General features: G+C 42.1%; 1 protein-coding gene across 1 annotated transcript in view; it reads left to right on the top strand.

Moving 5' to 3' along the window:
* The window catches only part of LOC115079494 (extracellular matrix protein A-like), a 108513-nt gene that overhangs the window by 7010 nt on the left and 89293 nt on the right, over positions 1-12210 (top strand). The window contains exons 5-7 of the mRNA XM_029583119.1: positions 3375-3543; positions 7790-7894; positions 10384-10424. Coding sequence (XP_029438979.1) covers positions 3375-3543; positions 7790-7894; positions 10384-10424 — 315 coding nt within the window. The remainder of the gene's footprint in view (positions 1-3374; positions 3544-7789; positions 7895-10383; positions 10425-12210) is intronic.

The raw sequence follows: 12210 nt of genomic DNA on the forward strand, positions 1-12210 counted from the left end.
CATGCACAGGCTCTCACCTATACATCCACCCAGGCAGTCACCCACCCAAACATACACAGACAGTCATCCACCTATACCCACATACAAGCAGTCATACACACACACAGGCTCTCAACCTCCCCCACACATACACACATAGCCTGTAACCCACAAGCATGCACCCAGGCTCTCACCCATTCACCCAGGTAGTCATCCACACACAGACAGGCAGTCATGCACCCATAACCACACAGTCACACATACACACAATGGCTCTCACCCACCCAGGTTCTCACCTCCCACCCACACAAAAGCAGTCACATATACAGGCAGTCACTCACCCACCCATCCCTACACAGATACAGCCTTCACACACAACCACACAACTTCTCACCCACATATACACAGATCTCAGCCACACACACACACACACACACACACACCCAGGCGGTCACCCATCCACCTAGGTAGTCATCCCCACACACACATACACACACACACACAGAGGCAGTCACACATACATATACATCCCCACCCCCTCAGGCTCTCACCCAGCCATGCTCAGTCGCCCACTGACATCCACCCACACAGGAGATGATGTTTGGATAAATGCAACTCCTGCTGCCCATGGGTGGGGGGAGGTGTAGCTAGGCGTTTGGTTTATCCCTGCCTGATCCAATGTATAAATTTGGGGTGGCACTATGGGCTGGGGATTCACTGAATCCCTTAAAGGCAAAGGTACTGTTAACCTTCTTTGTAAAGCATATCTCACCCAGACTCAGGAGGTCATCTTTGTGAAATACTGCACCATTGTGCAAGGAATCAAAGTCCTGTTGTCAATACCATCTGTGCAGTCACGTTCATCTTTAAGATGTGCCTATCCCTTTCCATACCTTTACTGGAAGGTATCCAGGTATCCCTGCAGCTTTCACCTGTACTCCCAGTGTCTTGTGGTCCCATTGATTTGCTCAGGATATTTGCTGGCATATTTCATGCCTGCATGGATAAACAGCATGGAGTAAAGGGCCTGATGAGTTTCAACAATGTTTTCAGGGCTTCTGGCAGGCATCTCATTTCTGGACTGGCACCTCTGTCCTCTATAGAAGGGCGTTGCCAGCAACAGCAACCCCATTTCTCATTCTTTCAGTGCTACACTGAGATCCTCCTTCCCTTATTCTAGGACTGCGTATCTATCCTTTAACTGAACTAATGGGGACTCGACAGTGATGCTGTTTCTGCTGCTGAAGTGACAATATCCAGCTTCCTTCTGCCTGGGAAGCAATGTTTTCCTCATTCTCTCTTTCCTTTGTAACCATCTTTAGCTCATCATAATCTTGGAAGTTTTTGTGTATTTCTTTTAACAAATCTATTCATCCTTTTGTATTTGACTCAGCTTGGTCACTTTCTATTGCAAATCTCTTACCTGCTTCCTGAAGGAATTCATTAGCTGCTGGCATCTCTCACAAGTGTCGTCCATTGGTTCTCACTCATTTGTTGGACTGTACAGGCCTCAGCCCCACAAAGATCTATAATAGAAGTATCCTGAGTAGGATGACTAGCTTCAGCAGGATCCCTACAAGTATGGTTGGAGAAAAAGCTATCTGTGACGCTAGTTTTAGTGATGCAGCACCGAATACATTTTGGTAATATAATATCCCCTTAGGTTTTTACTCTTTATTCAGTAGGGTGACCTGGGATAAGTGATCCTAAAAATATAGGGGTGAATTTTCGAAACATTTATGTGCATAAAATTAGTATATACAGGCACATATATGTTCCATGCAGGTTACCCTAAGCATAACAAGGCTGCAGCCATAAAAGCAGATGGCCAGACTTTTCTCTCCCAACTTTATTTATATATTCCTTCTTGACGATCACAGAGGGCTTACCACTACCAGAAACACCAAATCAGACTGCCTCTGCCTCATTACCATCACGAGTGAACTTGATCAAACTTTGCTGAAGTAATGTAAGCAGCCAGATAGTTAAACCATAAATTTATTATAAGATATGCCCAGATGGATCCCTTGAATGCACCACAGGCTGGTTGTAACTTGTGCGCTGTGCAGGTTACCCCATGCAGAAATGTTTCACCAAACGTCACAGGTTATCCCGGTTCTTCACTTCCATCCTCTAGCCACTAAGGAACCTCTAATGGTAACTTTAAAACAAGCGCGCGCGGGCACCCATAAACGCTCGCACGTGTGCACATGCGCAGCAATTTTTAAATCATGTGCGCATTAGCACGGGCACGATGTAAAGTACACCAAGCATGCATGTGTGTGCTCTTAATTTTAAGCAGTTGCAATAGCAAACGAAGCTCATGTATCTTCCTTAGGATTTGGTTGGCTTTAATGCACGCACATAGGCGGATTTTAAAACATGCTCGCATGAAGGGCAGTCAGTTTTACCCATGAGTCCACCGGTTTGCCCAGTCTATCTCGAGGTCATCCACACCCCTCTGGTTCTTCGGCCTGCATCCACTGCAGTTTACCCAAACCCCTCACCCTGTCGTTTTAGGCTTAAAAAGGAATTTCTGCAGACTTACACCTCAACAAAATGAATGAATAAACCAAAAAGAAATGTTTTATTCTGCACGCCCCTAAGTGAAAGCAATATAAGATTTTCTTGCATGTCCCAAGTTACATGCGTAAGTCAGTGTATTTTAAAACATACGCGCATGAGCAAAATTAACAGTTTACCAATTAGTCCAACATTTTACCCAGTCCTTCAGGTCATCGAGACCCTCCTGGCTCTTCAGCCTGAACCCACCTCCCCCCCCTCCTGTTCACGCAGACCTCCCACCCAATCAATACTACACAATAAATATGGTTATATTACACCAGGTAATTAGCAGGTGTAAAATTATGTGAATAAGTTGGCAAATATACACATGTAAGTGTCTTTTAAAATGACATCTTATGCACGCAACTGTAGGCCCCACCCAGGAATGCCCCTAGTCTGCCCCTTTTATACACACATATGTGTGCATGAAAAGGAAAATGTATTTATTTATTTATTTATTTATTTATTTATTTATGTAAAGCCTTAAAGCTTTTATATACTGACATGTATATTTTAGACTTATAAAATATGGAATATGCATAGACAAGCTGCTTACGTGCCTATATGCTAATTTTCTCACCAGGTAACATTTTGAAAATTCATCTTTTATACAGGAGCACATAGATCCCTGAACTGAACTTTGTTATCATCGACTCCTAAAAATAGTTTCCATACAAGTCAGTCAAGGGAGGCTCTCAGTTCCATAGCACTAAATTGTCACAACAAGTTCATATAGTACTTGTGGATAGAGCATTTCCATTCTGGAAGTTCACAGACTTTGTACAAGAGCTTCCTCCTTTGCTTCTTCTGACTCATATTAATTTCCCCAGCCTGGAGACACATGGACAGCCAACTGCCAGATGTACACCTGTTCAAATCAGTCCATGGTTGCCGTACCTTCCACTTGTAAAACCCCATCTAATACATGCCTGAAGGAAGGACAGGTGTCCAGAACCCAGAAGGACCCAAACAATACGTGCTGCAATGAGACCGTGTGCGGTAAGCTGGCTTTATAAAGAAATCACAAAGAGGGCAGTTACATACGGGTTCTCTATGTTTTGTTCCTGCAGTTTACTGCATTTCTTGTACTGTAATCATTATGATATGTTTCATGCTACAGAAAAAGATATTGTCTGTGGGCGTGAGAGAAACTGAGGGACTAAACAGAGCATTTAAGTATTTAAAAGCTTTCTGCAATGGACAAAGACAGAGAAGCCCTTTTGGAAATTACGGTGTCAGAGTGGAACTCGCTGACAGTCGGCCTGGAATAGTGCAGAGTTCTCCACACTTTCAGGCATCAGAGTCTATGACCTAACCTGTCTAAAGAATGATGCTCGGATAGCTTCTTATCATAAGGGACAGGCTGACCTGGTTCTGGTTTAATCGTTTTCCATCTATGAACATCCAATTCCTGTAAGAACAGCAAGACCTCAAGTCCATAGATGGAATGGGGAAAAGCAGGAGGGCATGAGCATGTAGTCACATTGAGCAAGAGTTTTCTCCCATTCCCTGCCTACTGGGGGATATCATCTCTGACATTCACTGCATACAGGGGGGATATCATCTCTGATTGTTCACTGTATACAGGGGATATCATCTTTGATTGTTCACTGCATACAGAGGGATATCTGACAATATTCACTGCATACAGTGGGATATCATCTCTGATATTTTTCACTGCCTATAGGGGATTATGCCTGATAATAACCTTAGTTCACTTAGCTGTTTTATGTTATATTTGGCTGATTGAGTTGTAATATATTTTATTTTTATCTTTTACTTTTTTATGATTACTTTATATACAATTGTGTATATCTGTTTGTTGTACACTACCCTGAGCTTATTAGATGGACAGTATAATATATAAATGTAAATGCATATATACATACATACTATATATAAAATCTTTAAATCCCTATGCTAATATGACTTTTCCCATTTTGTGGAAAGTAAAATCCTTAAATATCATTCCTGTTTTACTTAATATTTTATTAATAAATTTCCAATCCTGTTAGTAACTCTTTTAAGTGCAAAGTCCCTAGAGAAATATAAAAATTGAAAACTGCAGCTCATATTCTTAGAATGCTGTTTCAGTAAAGAATATTCTAGATCATTACTATGATTTCCAGCTCTTCAGTGGTATATGGTGGCTCTTTATGGGATGAAGCATTTCATTGGTATTATATTAAAACATGTTATTCTCAAAAATTACTGTATATATTGACATTTTAGACACATTCCATGTGTCGTGAATTAGAAGGGTCAGAGAGGGCTTCTTATTTTAGGCATTCTCATTGTTAATTTTAAAGGCTGCATTTTAACTGACTCACACTGTGGAGCCCCACTGCGCCTGTCACCCAGAGCCTGCACTGGCTGAGCCTGCTCCTCCCAACCCCAGGGAGAGGGCGTTTCCTTTCCTTAATCCTTCCATAGTTTAACCCTTTTGGAAATTAAGGAAATGAGACAACGGAGCAATTATAGATATGTAAAATGGAGGTGATTTTGAGAAAATTGACTGATGCCATGAGTAATATTTCCTGTAGCACAAGTTGTATGTTTGTGCTAATCATGGCAGATGAAAATGTGATATTGTAGGGGTAGCCAGCTCTGATCCTAAAGAACCAAAAACAGGTCTGGTTTTCAAAATATCCTCAATGCATATGCTTGTCACAGATTTGCATGCACTGACTGCTGCTTATGCATTGTGTAAATCCAGGCCTGTCGGAGGCTCCTGATGACAAGAGCTGGCCACCCCTGCGATATTACATTGTAGCCTCTTTGCCTATTTATAGTGAGATGATATTAGCATGTAGCAGTCTCAGCAGCTATTTCTCAGTTTTTGCCAATGTAACCTACCTCTGATCCACTTAGTATGGTTGCTTTAATATAAGGTGAACTATAAGATATTTTAAATAAATAATAAATCCAAAAAAGAACCTATTTGTTTCTACAAGTAGCTTGCACCAGAATATATGCTATTTTACAGGTCGATACTCTAAGGCCGTGGTAGAAAGAGTGCGGCAGTGCCTGGCGCACCCTCGTTCCCCGCACGCACAGTTCTCTTCACCTACCGCTCGATACTCTCTTCTAATTGCATGCAAATGCATGCCGCGGCTGCGAAGTGTTAGGGAAGCGTTAGGCCCGCGCAACCCATTTTACGGTATAGAGTGCCTATACAGTAACCTGGGTGCTCGGGCCTAACGCTTCACGGCCACGCTGGTATCTGTCATTTCAAATGTCATTTCAAAATGTCATTTTGAAATGACAGATACCAGGAAGTCAGGATTGCCGTCCCCCTCTCCCCTCCTCCCAAGCAAAAAAAAAAGTGAAAAAAAAAGTTGCGAGAGAGAGAGGGGAGAGGACGGCAATCCTATGCTCGGCGACGTACTTTTGCAGCCCCCCTCCGGACATCGTGGCTTCCCCCGTGCCAGTTCCCCTTCCCCTCCTCCCGAAGCAGGGCGCGAAAAGCGCGAAGCGACTTACTTTTGCAGCCCCCTCCAGACATCGGACGACCTCTCCTGCCTCCAGCTGCTCGCGAAGAAGGACGCCTGCACGGCCGCTGAAGACGTGGCGTCACGACGTTTGGCGTCAGGCATGTGACGTCACGTCTTCAGCGGCCGTGCAGGCGTCCATCTTCGCGAGCAGCTGGAGGCAGGAGAGGTCGTCCGATGTCCGGAAGGTGCTGCAAAAAGTAAGTTGCTTCGCCGCTTTACACTGCCAGTCCCTTCTTCCCTCCCTCCCGGAGCAAGGCTGCTTTTCGCGCCCTTCTTCGGGAGGAGGGGAGGGGGAACTGGCATGGGGAAGCCACGATGTCCGGAGGAGGGGGGCTGTAAAAGTAAAGTCGCCGAGCGTAGATTGCCGTCCTCCCTCCCCTCTCTCTCTCTTGCAACTTTTTTTTCGCTTTTTTTTTTCTTCGGGAGGAGGGGGGAGGACTGGGGCTGCCCCGGAGGCCAGCATCCATGGACGCGGCCAGGGCAGGTGAGAGGGGGCTGGGGGAAAGCTTGCCGCCTACCCTTACCCCTGCCTCTAAACGCAGGGGTAGGGGTAGGCGTAAGTGTAGCAGGTTAAACGCGGGGCAAAATGACAGCGATAGTCGGGGCGCGCGTTACAGTATTGGAGGGGAATAGCTAATTCCTTCATTATACAGCTAATTCGTTCATTTACATATCATATACATGCTGCGTGCGGAAAGGGTTATGCGTCTGTTTTAAGAAGCGCTAAGGACGCGTGAAACTGGAGACTGTATCGTTGGATCGCCTTACGAGTCCGAATTGTGCGCTCCCAGCACGTTACAGACGGGAAATCTTCAACCGCACGTTACAGTATCGACCTGTTAGATACATCAAAAGTAGGAGGTGAATTTTCAAAAAATGTGCACGTAAAAAAATAGCACAAGATCTTATTATGAGTATTTTTGATTAATGTAATTAACAACATAACAACAGTGCATTTAGCAAGCATTTTTTGGAAAATATATTTTTTGAAAACTGTTACAAACATAACCGCAAATGATTGAGAAGAGCGGAAGCCCTTGTTGAACACGAGGGACTTTGTCTGGCTTGCTGATGCGGCTTTAGCTATTATAAAATTAATAAAAAAATAATATTATACACAATAATTGTTACAATAAAAAATTGTGATGATGAGTAAGAGTGATAATACTCTTTTTGCCTTTTTGGAGCTACATTTTCCTTTTTGGTTTACACTATTAAATAAATAATAAACATCTTTATATTCTTCTGTATGACTTTTTTTCTGCAGACTGTGCTATACAGGCCTCCAAAATAAAAGTAATGTAATTAAGTACCAGATCAAATTCTACAACTTTATTTACTTAATATTCCAATAAGCAGATAAGTATGCTGATCTGGAAGTAACTACGGCTGTTTTTACTTTGAAAACGTACTTTGTTTATGTGTTATATTTGTATTTGTCTATTGTTTCGTTGATATATTGTGTATGTAAACTTGTAAGCCACTCTGGGCTGTGAATAAGCAGCATAGAACTCAAACAAAATAAATAAAGTAATAGATATTAGCTCTGGTTTATTGAAACATCAGTGGCTGTTATTTGCAGTTACATTCTTCTTATTTTATGTCCTTTGTCAATGTGACTCATCACTGAGTCTTCTCCATTCTCTGACTTTATAACTGGTCACCTGACTATATCAGCACACGTCAGCCCTTTTTAAAATAATAAGTATGCTGTAACTTGTAAACACTGCATTTATTTCTTATCCTTTTAGAATGCGATGTATCGACCTGCAATCAAACATCAGTGATTTGTGATGTAGGCCTCCAGCCAAATGAAACAATTCCTAAAGGAGAATGCTGTCCTGTTTTCTCTTGTGGTGAGAATCTGGTTTCCTTTCACTGCTTTGAGTGTTGCCTTTCGTAGTCTGATTTCACATTGTTTTGCTGAGGTCCTACCAGGGCTCATCCAAAGATGCCATTTACTCATGGGGCAATTTGCAAACTGTTCATACAGGGTAATAATCGGCAGGCTTTTGCTTTGAAATTTGCCACAGGTGCACAGTGTGCACATCACTGGTATCTGCTTTTTGTGGGGTAGTTTTCCATAGACAAAAAAAATGCATGTAGGTATGAAAATGAAACCTATGGGGTGAATTTTCAGGAGCTTCGTGTGTACAAGTAGCTTGCACTGGAATAAATGCTATTTTAGATACATCAAAAGTAGGAGATGAATTTTCAAAAGATTTGCGTGTAAAAAATAGCATGAGAGCATGTTAAAAAGCATATACACAAGTACTGTATACACTAATTTAAAACCCACAACATAAGCAGCATGTAAATCACGGACTTTGAGTAAATTTTGGCATAAAAAAGGGGCGGGCCAGGAACATTCCAGGGAGGGGCCAACATTTATGCAATAAGTTGCTATTTTACAACCTGCCAACGTGATGCGCATATGTCTTTTTCTTGCATATATTTACTTCTGTTCAATATTTGGTGTAAGGGATCGGAAATATCTTAAAAGTGAAAAAATGACTGCGTTAGGGGTCTGGGTGATATGGGAGGACTTCAGGCTGAAGATCCAGGAGGGTGGTCATAAACTGCAGAAGGACTGGGCAAACTGCTCGATTAATTGGTAAAACTGGTAATTTCAAATCTTAAAATGTGTTCATCAGTACATAGAGGTGCCCCTGAAAGCTTGGGAGCACACAGTGTGAATGGACACTAATTGAAAAACCATTCAGATGGCACTGGAACCATCCAAAGAGTGAAACCAAAGGAAAACAGTAGTAAAGCAGTACAGAGCCTCAAGGCAAAGGGATTAGAAACCCAGAACGCTGGCAGGTGATTATGGATGCTGCTCACAGAGGGAAGTTTGAAATCAGGTTTTGAGACACTGTGGGTGAGAGGACAGTGTCTGTTGTCAGCTTTAGAGAAATTACTGCACATAGGAGAAGTGAGGAGTCCCAGAAGATTATCCATGAAATATGAGCCACTCTATACCATGTCATATTCTGTGTGAGACTGCATGCTGTTTTTCCCATTACTTTTCTCTGAGGGTTGATTTTTTTTTCATAAATACAAAATCTGCATACAAGCAAAATTAGAAACAGCACAAATGAAATGCTTTTAAAAGTTTTAAAAAATGATCTCCAAAAGACTATCATGTATGGATTACAAAAATTAGGCACAAGGGTACACCGATGCTTCAAATCAAATGCAAACCATGGGCTCCAGCAGATTTTGATATTGATGTGGGATCTTTATTTAATTAAAAAACTCAAGACTTGGCTGTTCCGACAAGCCTTCCCAGATCCATCGGACACACAATAGATGATTAACACTTCCCAAGACCTATGGACTTTGACATCCTTTAACTCCCACAAGCACAAGTCTCTTCTAACCATTTAATCTAGCACTAACCATGTTACCGTGTTGGTTTTTATGCTTTTATGTTTACTTAACTTTATGCCTTCTTAGACCTTTCTTTCCAGCTGCTTAAGCTTCCAAGTTTTTACCATCCCTGTTGAATGTAACTTTGATTCTTCTGTTTATCCACTTATTTAAATATGTATTTTCTGTTACTATCCCCTTGTTCGATGTAAACCGACCTGATATGGTATTTAACCATGAAGGTCGGTATAGAAAAATACTAAATAAATAAATAAATAAATAAAAATATATAACCTGCTCCATCTACAGGTAAGACAGTTATTAAGGGTATTTGCTGGTGAATACATGCATGCTGGAACTTTCTATATCTTCTGGTAAGGCCACAGGCACAGGTCATTACTTCTATGAGACAAAAGTTCCATTTCTGCATTGTTTTCATGAGGAATATTTATCAGGTTGCAACTTCTAAATTCTGACTGTGAAATGGTGGCTTACCATGGGATAATAGACTTTTTCTGTTCCCAGTATTTGTATTTATTTTATAAATTTATAACCCACTAATCCACAGAGCCCATAGAAACTTATATTCAAAACAAAAAATTCGATGAATAAATACCTTTGTTTTTAGTTTTTATTTTATTTTGCTTGAGAATTTCAATGCGATAACAAAAAAAAAAAAAATCAGTGGAACAAATACCTTTGTTATTACTCACAGGAAACAAACCAGTAGAAAAGTCACATTAAAGTTCCCATAAAAAAAATAAAATAAAACCTGAAAGTGAAGGCCCTTCTTATAAAATACAAATTCAATGACATTTAGCAAAGCATTCATGTAGTATTACAGAGCTGTGGGCTGGTTACCCTACACTCTGAGCTCTCGTCTCTATTGCTTTCATTTGTTTGCGCTTTTCTACCATTGCTGCATCTTCCACACACTTGCTCATGACTCTTGTTTTGCGTTTCTCCCACACAGTACGAAAGGACGTATGCGTGTCAAATGGAATAGAATACCCGGTAAGTGACAAGCAACTGATAGATCCATTACTCTCGTCAGCTTTGTGACTTATCGCTGGATGACCAGGAATGGAAACAAACTAGGGAATGGAGTGAAGCGTACAAAAGGGAAAAAAGACAAACAGAGTCTCAGGTGAAGAGTGCTATCCTACAGGCATTCATACTCTCTGGCTGACAGTGGGGATACAACCTTAGCAGGGTGGACAGGAATAACTGGGCAGATTAAATAGACCAGTTGGTATTTTTTCTGCTGTCATCAACTATGTTGATAACTACCTTCACTTCTTAGAAATAAGGAGGACTTAAGATGTTTCATTTTATGCAAAAGAAAAAAAATAACTAAAAGTTCTAAACTTTAAGGATTTACGTATAGCACATTTATTAATTTATTTATTATTTTATTTGTTTACAAAAAATGTTTATTCCGCCCAAAACAGAAAACTGTTCTGGGCAGATTATAGTAAATACATCCACAATAAATCAGTTAAAAGAAAACTATAACAATATCTTAAACCGAAAGATATACTATATAAAATAAAGTAAAACATTCGACTAACAGTCACATCCAATGACAGTCCTGTAATTACATGTTGACCATGTTAGTTATGGTAGTGTTATTGTCCTAGGTCTCTGACTAGCAGACAAGCAGCAGGTCGCTGGTAGTGCAGGAAACTCTATATCTGCTACCAGTGCAATTGTTAAACAAATTTAATAAAACACTATTTTTATGGAAAATGAGGCATCAAATGTGGGGCCTCATGAAATAAGTGAAGCACACCACCCCTTGTCATCATTTGCCAGACCCTTTTTTTATTTTTACAGTGAATATATGTGTTCTTTTTTTTTTAAATTTTTCCAAGAAATGTATCAGCTTTCAGTTTTTATTTATCAGACAAGATGCCAATGTCAATCAGAAAAACAAAATACTTAGGGCCAGATCTTAAAATCTACACATGGTCTAGATTTCGTATTTTTGCGCAACCCGGCCCTAGTGCATATTATAAAATCTGGGCTTGGCGCGCGCAAGGAGGTGCACACGTGCACTTGCGTATGCCGAGCCCAAGGGGAGCCCCCGATGGCTTTCCCCGTTCCCCTCCGAGCTGAAAAAATGTTCCCTCCAAGGCCGCTCCGATTTCGGAGCGGCCTTGGAGGGAACATTTTTTCAGCTACCCGCCCCCACACCTTCCCCTCCCTTCTCCTATCTAACCCACCCCCCAGCCCTAACTAAATTGTCCCCCCTACCTTTATTTCAAAAGTTACGCCTGCCTACTTGCGCACGCCAGCTCACCATCCCCCAGCCCCTCACCATCCCCCAGCCAGCTCACCATCCCCCATCCCCCGCTGGACCACCCCTCGACCTCCGCCCCGCCCGCGGACCGCCCCCTGACCCCCGGGCCGCCCCTTTTTCAAAGTCATGGGACATATGCGCATCCCGGGGCTTGCACAAGCCGCCGAGCCTATGCAAAATAGGCTCAGCACACGCAGGGGCAGATTTTCAAAGGCTATGGGGCGGATTTTAAATGCCCTGCTCGCGCTACCCGGCGCACACAAATGTACACACGATTTTATAACATGCGCGCGTTGCCACGTGCATGTTATAAAATCCAGGGTCGGCGCGTGCAAAGGGGTGTTCACTTGTGCACCTTCCGCGTGCCGAGCCCAAGGGGAGCCCCGATGGCTTTCCCCGTTCCCTCCAAGGCCGCTCTGAAATCGGAGCGGCCTTGGAGGGAACTTTTTTTTTGGATCTCCCCACCTTTCCCTCCCTTCCCCTATGTAACCCCCCCCC

Source organism: Rhinatrema bivittatum, chromosome 17 (assembly GCF_901001135.1).
Source record: "Rhinatrema bivittatum chromosome 17, aRhiBiv1.1, whole genome shotgun sequence".
In the NCBI taxonomy this organism is placed as follows: Eukaryota; Metazoa; Chordata; class Amphibia; order Gymnophiona; family Rhinatrematidae; genus Rhinatrema; species Rhinatrema bivittatum.